At 21.3% G+C, this 22601-nt stretch overlaps 6 protein-coding genes across 6 annotated transcripts; 2 read left to right on the plus strand and 4 right to left on the minus strand. All coding sequences in view use genetic code 6, as the record gives it.

Annotated features, from left to right (window-relative positions):
- Positions 1–283: 283 nt before the first annotated feature.
- Positions 284–2270, plus strand: TTHERM_00463870 (hypothetical protein; the record flags this gene model as incomplete). Its single annotated transcript, XM_001018884.2, has 9 exons — positions 284–1062; positions 1126–1191; positions 1250–1345; positions 1404–1496; positions 1556–1669; positions 1735–1827; positions 1880–1978; positions 2033–2134; positions 2189–2270. The coding sequence occupies 9 exons, from the start codon at positions 284–286 to the stop codon at positions 2268–2270; spliced, it is 1524 nt and encodes a 507-aa protein (XP_001018884.2).
- Positions 2271–3372: 1102 nt separating this feature from the next.
- TTHERM_00463880 (kazal-type proteinase inhibitor 1) lies at positions 3373–3882 on the minus strand (the record flags this gene model as incomplete). The annotated part of the gene is made up of 1 exon (XM_001018885.2): positions 3373–3882. The coding sequence occupies exon 1, from the start codon at positions 3829–3831 to the stop codon at positions 3373–3375; it is 459 nt and encodes a 152-aa protein (XP_001018885.1). The 5' UTR covers positions 3832–3882.
- Positions 3883–6955: 3073 nt separating this feature from the next.
- Positions 6956–7414, plus strand: TTHERM_00463890 (kazal-type proteinase inhibitor 1; the record flags this gene model as incomplete). The annotated part of the gene is made up of 1 exon (XM_001018886.1): positions 6956–7414. One exon carries the CDS (start codon positions 6956–6958, stop codon positions 7412–7414), a length of 459 nt encoding a protein of 152 aa, XP_001018886.1.
- A 336-nt stretch (positions 7415–7750) lies between these two features.
- TTHERM_00463900 (transmembrane protein, putative) lies at positions 7751–9190 on the minus strand (the record flags this gene model as incomplete). Its single annotated transcript, XM_001018887.2, has 3 exons — positions 7751–8354; positions 8478–8504; positions 8580–9190. 3 exons carry the CDS (start codon positions 9188–9190, stop codon positions 7751–7753), a joined length of 1242 nt encoding a protein of 413 aa, XP_001018887.2.
- A 1514-nt stretch (positions 9191–10704) lies between these two features.
- Positions 10705–11673, minus strand: TTHERM_00463910 (oxidoreductase, short chain dehydrogenase/reductase family protein; the record flags this gene model as incomplete). The annotated part of the gene is made up of 1 exon (XM_001018888.3): positions 10705–11673. The coding sequence occupies one exon, from the start codon at positions 11671–11673 to the stop codon at positions 10705–10707; it is 969 nt and encodes a 322-aa protein (XP_001018888.1).
- Positions 11674–13416: 1743 nt separating this feature from the next.
- Positions 13417–21858, minus strand: TTHERM_01216140 (type III restriction enzyme, res subunit; the record flags this gene model as incomplete). Its single annotated transcript, XM_001009465.2, has 14 exons — positions 13417–14015; positions 14152–15505; positions 15558–15931; positions 15984–16132; positions 16212–16389; positions 16454–16562; positions 16681–17063; positions 17127–17456; positions 17514–17962; positions 18024–18106; positions 18158–18430; positions 18942–19295; positions 19370–19465; positions 19531–21858. The coding sequence occupies 14 exons, from the start codon at positions 21856–21858 to the stop codon at positions 13417–13419; spliced, it is 7059 nt and encodes a 2352-aa protein (XP_001009465.2).
- Positions 21859–22601: the final 743 nt, after the last annotated feature.

Genomic DNA, 22601 nt, shown 5'->3' on the forward strand with positions numbered 1-22601 from the left:
TTATAAACAATAAGTAATATTTTTTCAAATTTTGCAACATTACCAAATAAATAAATTTAGAGTAGAGTTCATGGACACTTCAACATTTATCAGTTATTAGCTTATAATTGATTTTTTAAGTTATTTGAGTTTAATTATTGGGTTTTTAATTAAAATATTTTAGCTTATTTAAAAAAGTTAAATCTTCATAGAAATACCATAAAATAACTAATATTTTTGGATTATTTTATTAACTCAAAAATAGAACTTATCAAAATTATTAAATTTTTAATATAGAATAATTATGGATTTAGCTTGTTTGAAAGGATTTGTTGATGCGAAATCTTTTTGCAATTGTAAGTAGCATGAAGTTAGAATAAGATATATTTGTTTGGAGCCTAACTGCGAGCAAAGGCTTTCGACTATTTGTTCTATTTGCTTAAAATATGAGCATAAAGGTCATTAAAATATAGAAATTACACAATTTTATCATATTTTGATAAACGAAATGGCTGGTGAATCATAGGATTTAAGCTAAAGCAAAGATAAGCTCTTAGAAAAAGATAAAATTATATGCTAAAAAATGAAAGAAATGGATGATTTATTATTTGAGATAGAAATACTCTTTAAAACAGTAAAATAGCTTTACAAAGATACAAAATCTGCTATTGATAATATGAAAGAACTTATAAAAGAAAGCCCTACTCCATCTCAGCAAGTATATCAATAAATAGAGTAATCTTTGATAGGAAAGCATTGGAAAGAAAGCACATAAAAAGGAATAAATTTTAGAATAAAAAACATTTTTGATAACATTCAAGAATACGACGGAGAATTTCAGATAGACTCTAACTCTCCAAAATTATAACATATAGCAAACTAAATTACATATTTTTTATAGTTTTATGACTAAAAGCTTAAAGCTTGTCATTTGCAGCTTGAACAATGTTTTGAATTAGCCAATATAAAATTTAAAAATACTTCGTGTTTCGAAGACTAACTAGCTTTTGCAAATATATATACTGAATAAAACCTAATCACCCTACCATAAAACTCAACTAAAATCTGGGTGCACTATATTGAGTATGATGACATATAATATACTATTTATAAAATTAATTTATATATCAATTATATACATAAAAGGAAGCAGACAGAAGAATACTTAAAAAATTTAACTTGCCCTTAAATAATTTACTTTGATATTCCTGGGTATTACTAATTAATACAAAAGCAAATAAATGAGTTAAATAAAAGATATTTATTTTAGTAAAATAGGGTAAAATAAACACAGCTTAAACTGCATTCAAAATGTAACTTAAAAACATGGCTAAAATTTACAGTCTCTTTTATTGAATTTCAATAGGTATTTTATTGTTTCTCTAGAATAAATTTAATTATGCTTTTAATAAATGATTTAAAAGCTGGCAAAACATTACAATTAATAGCTTTCAATAGATTGATAATATTTTAACTCCATGCTAAAACTTAAAAGTGTTACAGCTAAATCTCTTTAAGTAAAATTAATTTTCATTATATGAAAAAGGTTCAAAATTTAAAATATTTTTTGTTTTAGATGGAATATTAATAACATAGAGGAAGTTGCTGAAAATTAGGATAGATTTGAAATTATTTTGAATTCAATTGTCAAACTTAGATAGCTGGAAGCCCTGACTCTATTTTTAGGAAAGTAAATAAATAAATACACACAAACAAAGCCTTAAAGAAATTATTTGTATTTTGAATAATAAATAGGTGGAATAATATAAAAAACTAAAATATAATTTAACTATCTGACTCAATAACATAATTTTAAAATCTTGAATCAATTGATCTTTAGTTTCCTGAGTAATAAATATCACTAAGACTACCATGTTATATAAAAAATTTTAATTAATAGATGCAATGAACACAGTGTGAATGACGAAGCTTTGAAGCTCTTTGCATCTAAATTGAAGCTATAACCAAACCTTAAAAATATAAATCTTAACTTAAATTGGTAAGTTTCATTCACATTTGTTAAGACTAATAAATAAACAAAATTATTTTATAGCTGGTATAGAGAAGGAAGTTAGTTAACAGAACAAAGTTTAAATTATTTCTTATCCATATTAATGGTCAGATCGTTCAATTAATTTTAATTAAGTGTTAGAGGGTAAAACAAAAATTAATCACAAATTTAATTTATCATAATTTTTTAATAACAAAGTTCTACCGGAGTTGGATAGCCTTACTTACAAAGATTGTCTTATGAAATCAAGAAAATAAAATTTGCATCTCTCGTTTTCTGAGAAAAATATAAATTTCTGCTATTTAATTAGTTGTATTTTTATGAGCATTAAAAATCATTAATTGTAATTTAACTTTGAGTAAATATGTAAATAGATAGTCTAATTTATATATTTTTTTAGAATAATAATATTTTACTTAGTTAATTTGTTAGATAATGATTTAACTTCCAGTTGTTATGGGAAGCTATCACTGAAAATAAAGAATCTGGTTCTTATCCTTCTGCTCTTCAATTAGCTTCTGTTAAATTATTTATCTATTAATTATAAAAATAATTTCAAATATTAATAATATCTTTTTAATTGTTTATTAAAATTTTGTTATATTTTTAAATTTAAAAACAAACAAACAAACAAATAAATAAAGTTATTAAATATAAAAATAATAAATACATTTTTTATTTTAATTCATTTTTTTAAAAATAAAACTATTGACTAAAAATATGCAATGTCTATACTAAAATTTTATAATTATTTTATTTTAGAAGTTTTTTAACTCATTTATTTATCTATTTATTATAAATAGACCTTAAATTAATGTTTATTAATTTACTTAAAATCCAAAAATAATAAATAGTATTTCTCAAAATTTATTTATTTTGATAATTTTTGCTCCTTCTTCAAAAATCATCCTTATCAAGGAGTAGCTAAGGTAATTTTATATTTATTTTATTATAATTTTTCTTATTTTCTTTCAAATTAAATATTAATTATTCTATTCTTAACTTTCAAAACTCTTATAATAAGTTGTACTATAAAATAAAAAGATAGTTTAAAAAATTTTAACAGTCTCTCTCATTTTAGCTTTCATTTTAGAAATCTACAGAAAATAACTAAAATACCTAACTAACTAACTAACTAAATAAATAAATAAATAATTATTTTTCTCTTCATGTTATATTCAAATTTAACAATAAATACTATTTAGTTATTTATTTTAATAAACTAAACTAACTAAACTTAATTTAGATTTCAATTTCATTATAAAAAAATGATTTAAATCTTAAATACTAAATATATATATGAATGGATGGATATATTTTATTTCAAACTAATCATTTTTTAATTATATTTACATATATATCCTTTTTTTCAAAAGAGATTATCATTATTCTTATTAAATGTGGTAAGTACATTCACCAGGAGTGTAGAAAAATGAACCACTTGCACAAGCTTAGCAACCGTTACTGAATGTTTCAACACAATTACCACCTTAGCATAACATAAAACCGTTTTGGATCATACCACAAACAGGGGAGAAAATCATGGGGCACATTTTGTTGTTGACGGAGTTGGGATGACAGAAAATACCGTTTTCAGGATAAGCTTCACAAGCACCTTAAGCAACGAAAACGACACTTGAGTCTTTGCAAGCATTGCAGTGACTAGAGAAAGTAGCTCTAATGGGTTTGCCACCTTGTAAGTTGGGTTGCTTGATACCACAAACAGGTTCAAAAATATCAGTGCATAATTTGTTGGCTGATCTATCGTTTTCTTCACAGAGGAAAGTTTAGGCAGAAGAAATAGCTAAAATAGCAGCGAGGACGATCACAAATTTGTTCATTTTTATTATTTTTATTTATTAATTTAGTTAAGTTATTTTTTTATTTTTTGATTAAAATTATTAATTATTAGTTTAATTGGAGGGATTTTTAAACTAAGGAAGAACCTTTAGTTAATTGAAACGGAGATAAATAAATTATTTATAGAATTTAAGTTTTTGATCAGGATAAATACTAAGCCAAAGTTAAATTAACAAATTAATAATTAAATTACCAAAAGTGTTTAGTTATAGTAAATTCATCGATTAGAAACTTATAAAAATAATGTTTGTTTAATCAACTGATTAGATGATTTTATTTAAAAATTTTCAGGTTTTTTTAACTAGCTAGTTATTGAATCATGAAAATAAATTAAAATATGAGTAAATATAAAACTATTAAATTAATATTTAGAGATAGATAAATTTATGAATTCTAAGATAAAATTAATAGAAAAAGACTTAAAGATAGATAAAATATAATAAATACTCTATTTTTTTAATTTAAACATAGTTAATTTTAAATTAAAATATTGAGCCAGTACAAGGGCATATTTACTCCAACAATATTTATTTATTTTTTTCAATATTACAAAAGAAGAAAATTGAATAATTTTAAATTGACAAAATAAAAACAAAAAGTAAAGTTTTTATATTTAAAAAGCTTATTTATTTGATGTTAAATAAACAAATATAAAATTAAAATGAATGTTTTTAATGCCTTTTAAATTAATCAATATATCTACATGTATTAAACTCTAACAAACATTTTTAGATAAATATTATTTATTCATTTATACTATTTTTATATTTCTTTTAAATAATTTTATACTTAATTAACATTAATTTTTGTAGGCCCAACCTTTTAAAAGTAAAAAATATTAAATAAATAATTAAAAAATAATCTGGAGTAGAAATTATTGAAGAATTTTTTTATTAATTAAAAAAATAAAAATATATCTTAGCATAAAATAATCAATAAATGGGTGTTAATATATATGGATTCTAATATATAAGAATCTACAGTATATAATTATATAAATATAGTACTGTTCTATTTATTAATCTATCTATCTTTTATTCTTGTTATTTTTTGTGGTTTACTTATTGATTTATTTAAAAAATTAAAACCTTTCTTTCTTTTTCTAATTACTTACAATTTTTAATGTGTTAAATTGAAATTATTAAACTTTTTTTTTGTTATACGAAGCAAAAAAAATGAAATTTAGGATTAATTAAATATGTCAAAGTGTTTATTTTTTCATTTAAATATTTTATTTGAAAGAATTAATAAACTTTATTGATTCATGATGTAAAAATATGAAACAAAATATAAATTATATATGAGTATAAATAATATAAAGTTTAAATTGTTATTTTATTTATCTAAGATTGTATATATTTGTTTTTAGTATGATATATATAAAGATTTCGATTTGTTGTAAAAGGTATTATAAAAATTTAATATAAAAACTTTACTTACAGATTTATTTTATCAAATTATAATTATTGAATTTTTTTCATTTGTAATATTAAAACAAAAATTGTAATTGTTGCATGAAGTATGTTATTGTCCTCAATTAATTTTATTAACTATCGTAAAAATAAAAGTATCAGAGTTTTAAAATAGATAAGTCTATTACTATTTATTTTAAATTAGAATTCATAAATTTATCTCTTAATATTAATTTTGTTATATTTAATAATTTTTTTCTTTACTCATATTTAAATTCATTCTATTGATTCCCAGTTTTATTACACATATGATGCATTAATTTATTAAATTCATGCTTTTTTTTTACTGAAAAGAATCTAATTTATATAGAGTTAGATTAATTTTATAGAATAGAAAAAATATGAGCAATTTATTCAAATCTTAATTTACTGAATTTAGATGTGTTTTACTTTAATATTTTTGAAAGATTGACGAATAAAAATAAGAATTAATGTCCATTTCATTTAAAAAAAGAAAATTTAGTTTAGATATTAAGATAAAAGAGTAATATTTTAATAATTTAAATATATTTAAAGATTTAGATAGATAAATAGATACACATTTAATTAATTAATTTTATGTAAATTTTTGTTTGTGTTTTTGTTAGTAATTTAATCTAAGATTTATTTAGATAAGAAAAGATATGTTTGTTAAGATGATATTTTTTTAATAAAGTATTGAGTTTTGATAATAAATTTGTAAATACTATATATAATTACATATTTATAGTAATCATAAATATATTAATTAATTATCAAACATATAAACTTTTTTACTTTTCATACTACACTTTTTCTTTTATTTACTCATAATAGATTTCCAAAAGTTAGAAAAGAAGGACAATATTTTTTACAATTGAATTTTTAATTAAATTTGTACCCAAAACTTTCCAAATAGATATAATAAGTCATTATTGTAAGAGAGGGTATTTATTGCAAAGATTAAATGAAGTAGTCTTTAAAATTTTTAGATTATTGCTGTAGAATATTTATTTGTATTGCTGGCAAGTAACTTCCTATATAGATTAAAAATATTGAATAAAAGTTTAATCGCAAGTGAAAGAAAAATTGAATTTTTTTTAATTTAAGTAAAATAAAATTGACAAATGATAATACTTAATAATAAAGGATGTAATTATCTTATATGATTTCATTATAATTTTTGCTTATTATTTTAGTTCTAATTCATGATACGCGCTAATTTATTTATTTATTTTCTAAACCAAAACTATTTTCAAAGAAAAAAAAAATTATAGCAACAAAAAAACATTTTATTAAAAAAGTAATGCATGAATGTCTTATCTGCATTCAATAGTTAGCTAAAAAAAACCAGAATTAATTTAAAATAAAATTATCTTAGGCTTGTTTATTTGATTTGAATAAGCTGATTGATTCAAAGGTGGTTTTTATAAATTTCTATTAGATAAATTTATTCTATAACTAAGCACTTTTGGTAATTTAATTATTTATTTATTTAACTTTAGCTTAGTATTTATCTTGATTAAGTATTAAGATTTCATCAATAATTTATTTCTCTTTGTTTTCACTAAAGGTGCTTGCTTAGTTTAAAAATCCCTCCAATTTAAAGTAATAATTAATATTTTTAATCAAAAAAATAAAAAAATAACTCAACCAAATTAACAAATTAAAATAAATGAACAAATTTATTATCGTTCTCGCTGCTATTTTAGCTATTTCTTCTGCCTAAACTTTCCTCTGTGAAGAAAAGGATAGATCTGCCAACAAATTATGCACTGACATTTATGAACCTGTTTGTGCAATCAAGCAATCCAACTTACAAGGTGGCAAACCCCTTAGAACTACTTTCTCTAGTCACTGCAATGCTTGCAAAGACTCAAGTGTCCTTTTCGTTGCTGAGGGTCCTTGTGAAGCCTATCCTGAAAACGGTACTTTCTGCCATCCCAACTCTGTCAACAACAAAATGTGCCCCATGATTTACTCCCCTGTTTGTGGTATCGTCCATAATCTCTTTATGTTATGCCAAGGTGGTCCTTGTGTTCAAACTTTCGGCAATGGTTGCTAAGCTTGCACAGGTGGTTCATTCTTCTACACTCCTGGTAAATGTCTTAGCAAATTCGATTAAGATTAATGATCATCTCTTTAACAAAATAAAATAAAATATATACAATATAATATAATATAATTTAAAGCTGTTTAATCGTATTTTAAATGAAAATATCCATTCATATATTTAATTAGTATTTTATCTTTAAAGCAGTTTTTAAAAATCAAATTGAAATCTAAATTTGGTTCATATTAATTACTAAAATAAATAGTATTGTTAAATTTGAATAAAACATATAGAGACAAATAATTGTTTAGTGAGTTAGTTTTTAGTAAGTTAGTGTTGTTTAATAATTTGGAAATTTGAATAAATTATTTAGAGTGTATTAATATGTATCAGTTTATGGTTTGCTTTGCTTTGATCTCATTCGTATAAATCGAATAAGACTTGTGAAGGGTTATTCATTACGAGATATTTTAATTATTTTTAAAATGCATAGATTTATAGCATCGAATTCTTCAAGACTTTAGCTGAAGTTTCGTGCATCTGTTGTTGCTTTTCTTGTAAAGCTTAATAAAATGTATTGTCAAAGAGAATACCTTTTGAGTATCTTTCTTATATTATTTTGTTGCAGTTTTCTTTGTTGAATTATATGTTAAACATTGATATGTCAGGCAGGTATTAGCTGCTGGAAAGGAGAGATAGCTAGAGCTATTCATTAAATTTGAAATTTTTATTTATGAGAGTGACTTAATTTCCATTTTCAGTCTTTAGGAAGGATTGAATCAGAATAGAACCATTTCTTTTTATCAAGATTTCGAAGATCTTGGAGAAGAAATAGAATTTTTCAACTTCGGTTATTGGGTCTTTTTCATAGTCTTCCTAGAACATTATGGAAGAATCTATTTCGAAGTAGTCATAGAATAGGCTTAAGCTTTTGAGAAGGATGAAGTGAGAGGATTTTGTATCTTAAAGTATGATATCAATTGACTATGTGATGCTTTTATTTTTATGGCTAATATTGATTCTGATTAATTTGTGAATTAGTATGATTTTTTTTAAACTAATCAGAAAATTAAATAGTACTAAAATCTAAATTAATAAGTAGTAGGCATAAGAGCTTTCTTTTAAATTAAAAACCTTATCTTACTACTTTTGCATCAAAATATTGCAAGTACTTATAAGTAAAAAGATTATTAATATTGAATGGAGGCGGATGGTGTGAAATTTTTTAATAAAAACCTCATAATACTGCATAGATTTCAAGTTTTTAAGGGAAATTTCAAAACTGCAGAGAGCATAGACAGTAGATTTGAACTACTTGGTCTTATTGAATTCAAGAATCAGACTAAGAAAATAGATAATTACACACCACAAGCTAACATTTTAGTATAAATAACTGCTTTTTGGCTGAGTTAAAATCACTGCCCACATATTGTATAAGCAAAAAGTGTTAAATAGATCCTTAGAATTCTCTAGTAAGATCTTTCTGTTGCTGAAATCAGCATTACCATTTTATATCTAAACAAACTCTTCAGAATTCACAAAGAGAGCCTTTACAGTCATAAATAAATTTAAAATATTCAGCTAAAGATAAGCTAAAAAGATTCCTGTTTGGTTTCCATCGATCCCACAAAAGACTGACCCTTGCAAATACATGTAAACAAGCTAAATAACTAAGGCAGGGATAACTTTTATATAGATAGCATAAGTTAACATGCTTTAATGCTCAGGAAAGTATAGTTGTGAGTACTTAATTAGAAAGGTTAGATTAAGAGCATCTAAAATCCATGTCTGCAAGTATGAATACTTAATAATTACTATTACTACAGACAATATCTTATCAATAAGCATAACAACCATCACTAGATTGAAAAAAAACTGGCTTTGCGTTGAATAAGATAGAGCTGCAAAATATATGCCCAATGCATTTGATATGTTTATTAATAATGACACTAAAGTCATTCTATTTGCTCTGCGTTAATCTGCTATGTCCATTTACTTATTTATTTAGATAGCTTGCTTTACTTTGCTTTTAGAAAATTTAGATTAATTAAATTAAATTTGTTGAATAATAATTACCAGATTTTCAATATCAGAATTTAATTTAACCTTGAAAGTAGAAGAAGAGCTGCGTCTCTTTTTTATTTGTGTAATTGACCAGTATCTGAGAAAACTGAAAAGGATTAATTGATTAACCAAACAAGTAAAACAAACAAAAAAATAATTGTGATTTAACGCAATCTAAAAGTTTATAGAAACCACAAGAAAAGTTTAATAAGTTTCAATAGGATAATATTTTTGCTTTGATGTATTTAAAAAAAAGAAAAAACCTAACTTAATCAAATAAGATATTGAAAGTAAACCAAATTTTTTTAAATTACACTTTCATCTTAATGATTATCTGAAATTAATTGATCGATAAAAAAAAAGCTAACCTTAGTTATACCATTCAGTGCTTTTTAATCATATTCTAATTAATTTAAATGTAAGATTTCTCTAAAGATTTAAAAAGTTTAAATTATTCTTTCTACACTTGAATTTTATTTTTCTATATATTTTTAAAATTTAGGAGTCTTACATTTTTATTTTTTAAAGATTCACGTTAATGTCTTTTAAAAATTTCATGCTGAATTGAACATAACTTAAAACACTTAGATTTAAAACGCATTTCTTCATTTAAATTTGCAAATACTGTAACATATTCTCTAAAGCTAGCTAAATTATTTTATTTTATAAGAACCTAAAGACGTTTGTTTATAGAAATAGTATAAAAAACAATTACATGAATTATCATTTTACATTAATGGATTTTATAATATGAAGAATAAGAAAGATTCATTATTAATTTTGTTAAAAACTAATAATAATATTCATAGTTTTTAGTAAAAGTAAAAAAATTAGAGTTTATATTAATCCTACAAAGAATACAAAAAAGATATTAATATAAACGTAATTATATCTAATTTACAATGCTTATTATTTTTCTTACTTGAAGTGTTAAAAAATTCAAAAATTTAACGCAAAGTAATAAATTTTTTTTGTGTGCGTTATTAGCATCTAATTAACTAACTAGCTAACTAAGAAAAATATCTAAGAGTTTGTCAGAAAGAAGAAAAAAGTCTTTAATATTCATAATTTAAAAATATTTAACAAACAAAAAATTAAATTTTTTTATAACTAAAAAACTTTAAAAAAAACAATTTATTTTATTAAAATATTAAAATCAAACAATTTAAATAATGAATAAATATCAAAAAAATATATTTAAATTTAATAATAATACTGGTTATTTATTTATTTATTATTAATTTTTTCAGTTTTTAAATAGATTTTGTTTAAAAAAAAGATCAAATCACATCTTCTAATTTGAGTAATCACATGCTTTTTTTGTGTCCTTCATTAACATTTTGATAAAATACTCTTGACTATTCTGCAAAAATTGGAAGGAAGAGCTTTTAAGGTATAAAATTATATACAAAAAAGCTTTAGAGGGAATGAGAGATATGACCGTTTGAGTATGAAGCAACTCCAAGCCATTTTAAAGCCCCTTCTGCTGCTTAGATAGGATTGATAGCTCCGATTTTAGATAATTTATTATTTTGTTTACTTCCTTTGTTAATCAAAGGAGTGTCGACAACTAAACTTCTTAAGGAAAGAACATCTATTTGCTTTTTAGAGTATTCCTAACTTAATGAACGACTCAAGAAATCATCGAATGCCTTAGTTGCACTATAAAATGAACCAAAACCCTAAGGAAGAGTTCCACAAAAAGAGCTTAAGTTAATTATTCCTAAGCGATTTTTTTAAGTATTTTTATTATAATTTCTAACAACTATCTATGTAAGGTAGATTATTGATCTAATATTCAAGTTGATCAAGGACTCATTATACTCATCAGCCATTTCTTCAAAATTTCCTCCTTCACCTGTACCAACATTGTTTATTAATAAAGATATTTGGTATTGTTTTAGTTATTGTTCTACCATTTTGTAGTCAGGTTTTTCGAAATCCATAATAATATTTCTAACTCTAATGTTTGGGTTGATTTTAGTAAGCTCGCTCTCTACATTCTATAGCTTAGTGGGATTTCTAGATATTTATAAAATGTTAAATCCTTCTTTTGCCAAAACTTAAGCATATCCCTTTCCTATACCATCAGTGCTGCCTGTGATTACAGCATAGTTTCCTTTTACAGTATCATCATTCTTATATTTTTAAAGGACTGTTGAAAGGTTTCTAAAATGAACATAAATTATCCTAAAAAACTAAAATAGTATCTAAAGAACCCAAATTGCTCCTAATATACTTAATATTAAATAGCCAGTTTTCAAAATGTTGTTCATTTTGCTATGAATAAAAAACCAAGCAAGTAATTTTAATTATTTTATAAAAACAAATTATCAATAATAGAGAAGATGTTTATCAAATGATATAATAACAAACAAAATCTTTAAATCCTTTTAAGTATTTACTTAATTATTTGTAAATTTTCCACAAACCTTGATAAAAGAAATAACACGAAACTAATCGTTCAACTTACTAATACAAATATCTTCTTACATACCTATAAATTTCAAATATAAAGATGTTTGATATAGTAACTCCAAAAATTTAATTCTAAATTTATCAGTTTTAAGAAAATAACTAAAATCTTCCAATTAAAATATTAATATTCAGTTTGGTAAATTAAAATATTTTTAAAAATACAAATAATTTCTGAAAAATATCTCAATTATTAATAATTACTTATTTATTTTGCTGTATCAGAAATTTTCTGTTGAAAGTTGTAATGCTCAAAAGTGAAAATCGTTTTTCAAACAATATTGAAAACTCCTCCAAATAATAAAGATATTTTCAAATATTTTTAGATTAAAAAAAGACTTTTCTTGATGGCCTTCTTTACTAAAAGCATTTAATTTTAATTAGATTCAATAAATTTTATAAAAAATAAACAAAAAAATTGATTTTTATTAAATATAAAAAATATTTTATTGAACAAAAAAAATACTTACTATTATATTTGTTAATAATAAATATTCAAGAAATTAATTTTATTCAAAATATTTAGAATTAATTAAAGTAAACTAAAATATCATAACATAAAATTTAAAAAAATAAGACATAAAAATTATCGATTAATAATATAATATTAAATAGAGCAAGAAATAATTAAATTTATTTTATTTTATTCAATACTTGTATTTTAGAATTTATTAAATATAAAAAATATTTTATTGAACAAAAAAAATAATTACTTTCTTATTTGTTAATAATAAATATTTAAAGAAATTAAATTTATTCAAAATATTTAGAATTAATTAATGCTAAGTAATCTAAAATATCATAACATAAAATTAAAAAAAATAAGACATAAAAATTATCGATTAATAATATAATATTAAATAGAGCAAGAAATAATTGAATTTATTTTATTTTATTCAATACTTGTATTTTAGAATTTATTAAATATAAAAAATATTTTATTGAACAAAAAAAATAATTATTATTTTATTTGTTAATAATAAATATTCAAAGAAATTAATTTTATTCAAAATATTTAGAATTAATTTATGCTAAGTAAACTAAAATATCATAACATAAAATTAAAAAAAATAAGACATAAAAATTATCGATTAATAATATAATATTAAATAGAACAAGAAATAATTAAATTTATTTTATTTTATTCAATACTTGTATATTAGAATTTATTAAATTTAAAAAATATTTTATTGAACAAAAAAAAATAACTTTTTTATTTGTTAATAATAAATATTCAAGTAATTAAATTTATTAAGAATATTTAGAATTAATTAATGTAAAGTAAACTAAGATATCGTAACATAAAATTAAAAAAAATAAGACATAAAAATTATTGATTAATAATATACAATTAAATAGAGCAAGAAATAATTAAATTTATTTTATGCTTTTTTTATACCTTCAAATTATTAAATAAAAAACGAATGTTATTCCTTTTAAATATTTTAATTCCAAAATAAAAATAAGAAATATGTTATGAAATATAAAATTTATATTAACCATAAGTAATTTATTTAAATAGTAATATTATGAGATTTTTAATTTCATAAAGACTATTAATTTATTGGGTTGTTAATGATTTATTCTTTGATAGCCAAATATGCCTCTTCGATTCTTTGGCATTCAAAAACCTTATCAATAAGTAATTTTTCATTTTTAATATCATAAATCTAGAAGTTATATTTATTCTAATTAATTGGTAAGAACTACTCTGGATGTGGTAATTTAATAATTTGAATATCTTCCCAATCATATCCCTTTTATTTTAAAACTTTAATTAAAGAATATTTAGGATACTAATCTGCTATTTGGCAAATATCTTTTATAATTAATTATATGTGTTAATTTTAATTAAAGAAATCTGATGTTTTTTCAAAATCTTATTGTAAGTCTATATATATAGCTCCTACCAAAGAGTCAAAGAGTTAAGATAAAATACTTATATCCTTATTATAGTTAGTTGCAATATTTCTGAAACTCTAAATGTTTTACTATCTCAAAAAATTAGCTGCATGATTTATTTTTTAAAATATTTATTAATATTGAATCCCATAAATGAAGTATTAATCTAATTTAAATTTTGCAGACAAGAAAGACTTTGTTTATTCACAACATATTATTTCCATGAAAATATCTAATTCATCTAAATTTATTTATTTATATAAAAAATCAGAATCACTCATTGGATATAAAAACAATTTTCTGAATTCATCTCAAAATAATAAATTTTTAAAATAGAAATCTAATCAATCAAAGAAATGAAATAGATAAATAAATACTTGGATTGGATTGACTGTATCTCGTGTAAAGTCGCTTTAAGACTATTTGAGAGAATATTATAGATCCTAAAAATGAAAGTACATCATTTGAAACATCATTTAGCTGTATAAAAGATTATCTTTTTTCTGTTTTTTATATTTCGGTGATGAAGTCATTCAAAGATTTTTCTAGAGTTCCAAAGATCTTATTAAGATCTGAACAAACCATATCTTATTTATATGAAGAATGAGTAAATACCTATTAGAGAAGACCTATGTTATTAAATTTGTAATTGATAGAATTCTAGCTAAATTAATTTAATAAATTTTATTTATCAGGTTTATACTAAATCTATTCTGGTTAGATATTTACGAATTTGGTTAAAACACTATACTTTTCAATCAAGTTAAATGATTTAAGAAGAGGTTAAAATAATGAGCTATATTTTTCAAAGTTTTTGAAAATGTTTTGGTTTTGATTTATGGTAATTCCTATTATATAATAAATTATTTCTGTAAATTATTTGTTTCTAATTTCTGCCATGTTATAATTTAATGGATTTTATTAATGATTTTTGATAAGAATTTTTTCTTGTAATGTTAACTGATCAGCAACAAACGTATGTAATTTCTATGAAATTATACTCAAGCAAGGAGCCAAAGTTACATAGTCTTTGATCAGCAAGTACTTAAAAAACTTAGACTCTACTGCTTTAGACATAACAAAGCAATCATTAAATCTCATATCTAGTTCACTTATTAAAATATCATAGTGTGTTTTAAAGTTTTCATTGAAAACATTAATGCTGGTTATAAATCTGAAATATTACTTTCCTAAAAACACAAGGTTTTTCTCTAATTATTTTTTCTAAAAAATTTAGATTAAATCTCTTTCTGTTAAGGTTAACAGATTCTCAAATTAAAGAGGATAAATTTCTTTCTAATCTTGTTTAATATTTGATTTAGAGAGCGAACCAGTAAGCTTAAAATTTGGCTTGATAAAAACATTTAATTGTTCTATTTGCATATTCTAAAAATCAATTATTTCTTAGTTAAGTTTTTTTGATATTTTTTCAGAAATAATTTTAAGTTTAAGAAAATCTCTAATTTAATCAATGTGGTTATTTATTTATTTAATTTCTTTGATCTAATTTTAATTCAGATCACTCATTATGTAAAGAAAAACCACATTTTCATTAATTAGCACACTTTCTTCTGTGTTTTTATAATCTAAGATTTATGTTTTTTTATAAATTAAACATTTGCTAGTGTAAATTTTTTTAGGCTCAAGATTCATTTTATCAAGATTTAATAACTTTAAATGAGCTTATTGGTTAATTTTTCTAATTTCGTTTAATTCTTCATTGCTTAAATTCTTTTAAAAAAATATTTAGTAAAAATATTCAATTAATTTTAATTAATTTTACAATTTAGTTATGGAAGATAAATTTAATATCTTAATGGATAAAGCCTTCTAAACACTGCTTGTCATAAATAAGTTTAACTTAAAGTAATTCACCCTTGTATTATATATCATAGAGATAAAAGGGATGAAATTCTCTTTATTAGATTTATTCTTTTTAAACAAAAACTTCATCTACAATTTAACGATAAAGTTTTTTGTAGACAACAATTTATCTCTTTTTTCCATTTAAATATCCTACAAATACTTCCTGCATGTTCTTTTATATAATAGCAAAATATCTATCAGAGTATTCAACATAGTAATCATCTTCACCTCTTCCAAAATAGAAATTTTTGTAAGATTTATGTCTCGGTCTTAGCTCATTTGAGATATATTCTTTTTTAATAAAATAAAAATCGTTTGATAATAAAACTTAACAATAAATTACTGTTTTTTAATAGGCTCTTGACTGCCTGCATAAAAGCACATCTTTAAGCATCTTCTTTTTTAAATTTTAGCTTCTGGAGATTCATAAAAATATTTGCTTAGAGTTGAAAAGGTAAAATGATAAGAGACAAATACTAACCTCTTTCATTACTGCATTCATTGATTCATTCATACATACATTATAATAATAATTGTTTAAATGAATTTAAATGTTTAAAAAAATATTTACATTAAACAGTCGAAAACTATTGGGAATCTATTGTCCAACTAACTATTGTAGCAAAACGATTGACAAAATTAGTTGACAATTTCTTTAACCCAAAATGTATTCACATTTGCGTTAGTTTCTGGAATAATGAAATTTTCATAATTTTCCATCGACGTATCATCCTCATCGTTAACTTAATCTAAATTTATAACAAAATTTAATATTTTTAATTAAATAATAATTTTTCAATAAAAATTAATTACGCTTTTCTTTTTCTTAACTAAATTACTTTTAGGTCAATAAGGATAAGCTATAGTATTCTTATTTTATTTAATCACTCACTATTTAATGGTTTTATAATTTTATCTTATTCTAATTGATGTTTTTATAAAATAATTAAGTAAGTAAGTAAGTAAGTAAGTAAGTAAGTAAGTAAGTAAGTAAGTAAGTAAGTAAGTAAGTAAGAATGAATATTAAAAGTAAATATTACATTATTGTAAACAGCAACTAAGGCATAAAATTTGCTATTTTCTGCTCTAGCTCTACCTTTCATTTGTATATATTATCTTTGACTAATTATTTTGCTAAAAGCTATGACGATATTACATGAAGGAATATCGAAACCTTCTTCAACAACACTAGTGCTTACTAAAATTTTGAATTATTTGTTTCTGAATCTCTCAACAATCTTTTATTGTTCAGAGTATTTTTATTTTAGCGCATAAAATTTGATACTAAATTATTTTTCTTGTTGTATAATGTTCTAAGCTTATTATACACTTTACGATTTTAAGTTTTAGATTTCATACGGATTTATGCTATTTATTATTTTTAAATTATTATCATCTTCTTCATCTTTTTTATTTTGGCTTGCTGTTTATGATAAAATAAGTAATATATCAAATATACATACAAAGAAAATAAATATTTATTTACTTTATCCCATTATATATTCGCAACATTTTTAGTCTGAATTACTATTTTAGAATACACTTTAAATGAACTTCGTGACATATTTGACAACAACTTTGCTATTACAAAATATCAAAGAAATACCTTCACTTTTTGAAAGAATTGATAGCAAAACTTATGATTTATTGCTAAGATCATTATTAATATTGTTGTATTTTGCTCTAAATATTTCATAAAATTATTGTAAGATATCCTCCAGCTATTGTTTCATACAGAGAGTTTTTGGTGCAGTTATGTTAACACCTTTGAGTTCTTACAAGATATCGAAGATAAAAAATTGCACAACATAAACACCTAATAAAATAATAATAAATATTAAAAAATAAAACATTTGAATATAAAATTAATTACCTATTTGATAAATTAAAATAATGATATATTCTTCTAAGAGATTAATTATTTTCCTAAGTATTTGAGTAAAGGCTTTAGAAGCAAGATTATCTAATCTGCTAAGCGCTTATAACTATTTATATAGCTCCTTTAATTCAGGATATTACTCTTATAGCTCATATAAAACTTTATCAGCCTGATCAAAGCCTTTAATGTTGTTAGATTCAATGTATTGATAATCATTCTCATTCATATTAACTTCATAAAACTTCTCAGTTTATTTAATGTTTCTTAACTGTGCATAGACTTTCTGTAAATCATAATTAATAAATTAGCAATCTAAATTATGAGCTAATTTTAGCATTTCTCTTCTCACATTAAAATTTCCTTTATTTCCTTGTGTAATAGGAGTAGCAGACAATCCAATAATATTTGGTGTATTTTTTAAGACAATATCATTTTTCTTTACTCTATCATTATGATTATAAAATAAATAAAATTTTGTATGCTGATGTATAAAATAAATATTACTAAAAGTAAAATTCTTTCATAATTTAAGAAAAAGCATGTTCTTTACTAGTATTGTGGCATTCGTCAAATATGATCAATTTAAACTAAAAAATTATTTATTTAAAATATAGCAAAATATTTAATAATAATTTTACTTAAGTGAGCTGGAAATGACCTCTTCTCAATCCATTCAAAAAAATTTAAGAAGAAAAAAAAATAATCTGTGATTGTTCAACATTTTTTTACCAAAACGATCTATTCCAGAAGTCTAAATTCATTTTACCATGGAAAAAAGAGATGTTAATATTTTAATTTATCTCTTCAGATAAATTTTGTTTGACTAAATATTCTTCTATTGATCTTTGATACGTCAAGAAATTATTATATTGTTATTCCACTAAGTTCACTTGATTTGCTAAAAATGCAACCTAATTAAAATTTTAAATTAATAAGAATAAGTAAAAGTTAAGTGAATTAAAAATATTATGATTGTAAAAGTATTTTTTTCTTATTTTTAGTGTTGAATTTTAATTTTTTTCTGAACATAAATTTATTTTATTTTAAAAATTTAATCTGAAAACAAATTTAATTTAATTTTTTCTTCATAATTCTTTCAAAAAATATCTAAAATTTATATTTTAAAAACTAAATCTGAATAGAAATTCTATTAATTTTGTCTTCATATTAATATGAAAAAATATCTATTTATCAAAAAAAGAGAAGATAGAAAAAAACCAAGAAACACAAAATTGTTTTATATTTTAAAAAAAATCAAATATTAAACAAATTTGGATTAGGTTTGTTTATTCAAGATTTCTTTAATTCTTTAATTTTTCATAGAATTATCTATAAATCCCTCCCTCCTCTTTACATTTTATATATTTATACTTTTTTGTATTTTTATGATTTATTTTGTCTAAAATAAAAATAAATAAATACCTTAGACCCTTTGAACTTTGAAAGAGTGTATTAAGCTATCATTTAGCTTACTAATGTTTTACCTGTTCCTGTTTCTAAAAATATAATGTAATTTCCATAATTTTAAATAAGATTTTTAAATATTTCCTCTTAGTAATCTCTAGGCTCAATTTAGACATATTATTATTTCAGTTACTTTTGTTTTTTCAGAATATTGCAAAAATCTTTTATGTTTTTGCTCTTTTAATAAAGAGCACTATGCTTTTTATTTTCTAAAAATTCAAATTCATCTAAAAATGACGAATTGCTATCAATTTCTACATTGCTTATACTACTTATAGGCTCTCCTAACAATTCTTAATGTTGTTTTAATATCTATATTTAATAAAGAAATTAAATTATTAAATAAATAAAAAATAAATAAATATAAAAATGAGTTTTTTGCTTACATTTTAGTCTTGAGAAGTTTTTTTTTCTTCGTTATCACCCTCGTCTTCTGATGAAAATTGAAGTTATCTATTTTCATCTTCTTAATTTTAAATAATCTAGTTTAAATTATTTTATTAATATTATTTGAGGAATTGCCATCAAGTAAATTAAATTTGTTTACGTTTTAACTATCTAAATCTAAACAGTCAATTTAGTTTGAGATATTTTGAATATTCTTCTAATCTTCTAAAAGTTTCTATCCAAACTATTTTTGGGTAGAGCTAATTGTAAAGTTATCATTTGAGCTTTATTATTATGAAATGTTTTCTTAAGATATTTATAGTTAAATTTAATCACTACCATTTAAATTATTGTTATTATTGTATTGATAGTTGCTTTATTAAATTGGATTATTATTTTGTTATTGGCTTAGTTATTGAGTAATTAATTTTTTTTAGCAATAATTTATCTGATTTTCTTAAAGGTTTAATAATTTATTATCATAATCAATTTTATTTTCAGATTATTTTTTTAGACATTAATTTAATGATATCATTTATTCATTCTGCTATTTAATTTGATTAGATTAATAATGAGTTTTTGTTTCTTGTTAATTAACATTTTCAATAATAGTTTATTAATTTCTTTAAGATTAAACTGAGCTTTCATCTATGCAATTTTGATTATTTTAAAAAAGTTTTTGGTTATCTTTTTAAGACGATATTGAACTATCACTGATATTTTAAGCAATATCTTATTTATCTAGATTTTTTTACTCTAAATTTTAACACTATTAATTCTAAAGGATATTCAATCCATTAGAAGAATCTATTTTTGAAGATTAATCAATTATAACAATGCTTTCTAAATCCTAATCACTTTGGCTAGGTAAAAAATGAGGGAAAGGTAATATTTGCTCAAGATTGCAATTTTGTTTATTTTAAAAATGTTATTGATTACTTATTTAAAACTTTTTTGAGCAATCTTCATTATTCTAATCAATATCCTATTTATCTAGATTTTTTAACTCTAAATTTTAATATTATTAATTCTAAAGTATTTTCAATCCATTAGAGGAATTTATTGTAGATTTTTATGACTAAAAACTACTTTATTAATCCTGCTAATTACTTTACATAGATAATAAAAGAGGTAATATAGGCTATTAGATACCGTTTTGGTTATTTTTTGTAATTTTTTGATTTTCTAATTAAGGTAACATTCTATTTTCTTAAGTATTGCTAGCAACATCATCTTTTATTATCATTTTTTACTCTTAATTTTAATATAATTAATTCTAAGAAATATTTTATTGAGTTATTGGAAATTATTAGTTTTCAATTGATTATTTATTTGATGGTTAAGATAAAATTAAGCTTTCTTCTTCAATATTATCTTTTACTTAATTTTTTTACTCTAAATTTTAATATTATTAATTCTAAATAATATTTTATTGAGTTATTGGAAATTATTACTACGAAATTATATTTTACTAATTTTATAACTCAGTATTTAATGTTTCCAATTATTTAAAGTTTTTATTGTTTTCAATTGGTTATTTATTTGATGGTTAAGATAAAATTAAGCTTTCTTCTTTCTAAGAAATATTCTATTGAGTTATTGGAAATTATTACTATGAAATAATATTTTACTAATTTTATAACTCAGTATTTAATGTTTCCTATTATTTAAAGTTTTTGTTGTTTTCAATTGATTATTTATTTGATGGTTAAGATAAAATTAAGCTTTCTTCTTCAATATTACTTTTTACTTAATTTTTTTACTCTAAGTTTTAATTTTATTAATTCTAAATAATATTTTATTGAGTTATTGGAAATTATTACTACGAAATAATATTTTACTAATTTTATAACTCAGTATTTAATGTTTCCTATTAGTTAAAGCTTTTATTGTTTTCAATTGGTTATTTATTTGATGGTTAAGATAAAATTAAGCTTTCTTCTTCAATATTATCTTTTACTTAATTTTTTTACTCTAAATTTTAATATTATTAATTCTAAATAATATTTTATCCATTAAGGGATGTTAATTTTGATTTTTCCTACAAAAAATCTTATTGATTTTTTTAATTAGATAAAGAAGGCGCCTCAAGTTGATCATTCAATAAATCTGAATTTTAGCTATTTTTGAGCACTTTTTTATTTTAATTTTGAGATGAAACCAAACTTTCTTATTTATCTTCAATAGCTTCACCTTTTTATATTTATTTAGTTTCAACATCTTTCTGTCCAGGATTCAAATTTTTATTAAATCCTTCAGGATTTTGAGCAATTTCTATATTTTTGAGCAATAAGCTATTTTGATTACCAATTTTATTATGAATTGATTATAAAATAGCCAAATCTGATGAATTAAAGGATTATTAAATTTAATCAATGCTGCTATAATCTAAAATTGTTTCATTCTTTTTCAAGAAGCTTTCTACTCTATCTTATTCTTCAAAATTGGATTCAGAGCTACTTTCGTCTTTAAACTGACTGAAATCCATTTTATTTGATATTTATTTTGTCTCTAATTTAATTATTTATCCTATTACTTACTATTTTCCTATTTCTCAAGAAATTAATCAACAAAAATTTTATTAAAAAATATTTATCTTCTATGTATTACTTATAATTTTCCAATTTATTATCCAAAATTTACAGATTAGATAAATAAATAGCTTTGAGTATCATATATTTGAGAAGTTAGAATATAAATCTTCTGAAAAAAGTTTGCTTATTCATTGAAAATAAAAAACTACTTTTTAATATTTATTTCCAAAGAAAGACTAAATTTTTTATTAAAGTATTTTCATTTAAAAAGTTTTTAATAAAAACAATTTATTTTAAAAATTAATTTAAATGCAATTTATAAAAATAAATTTTTTTTAATTCATCACTTAAACAATATTAAAATATATCCAAACAATTTCCTATAATAAATCAGTATTTATTTATTTTTAAGTGAGTTATTTGTTTAGAATTTGCTTAAATACTAACTATTAAAATAAATATTTAAAAATAAATGAATAAAAATATTAGGTTTATCATTTTTGATAGATTATTTGATCAAATAAAAATATTAGAAAGCCGTTTAGTTTTTGTTATGATTTAAATTCAAAATTAAGCTGTCATCTGAATAAAAAGAAGCATTACTTTAAATTTACATATAAAAATGAGATATATTTTGATATTAATTGAAATAAAGATTTTTATAATTAATTTTTTAATTTAAATTTGGTATTTAATA

This window comes from Tetrahymena thermophila (genome assembly GCF_000189635.1).
Source record: "Tetrahymena thermophila SB210 genomic scaffold scf_8254593, whole genome shotgun sequence".
Classification (NCBI taxonomy): Eukaryota; Ciliophora; class Oligohymenophorea; order Hymenostomatida; family Tetrahymenidae; genus Tetrahymena; species Tetrahymena thermophila.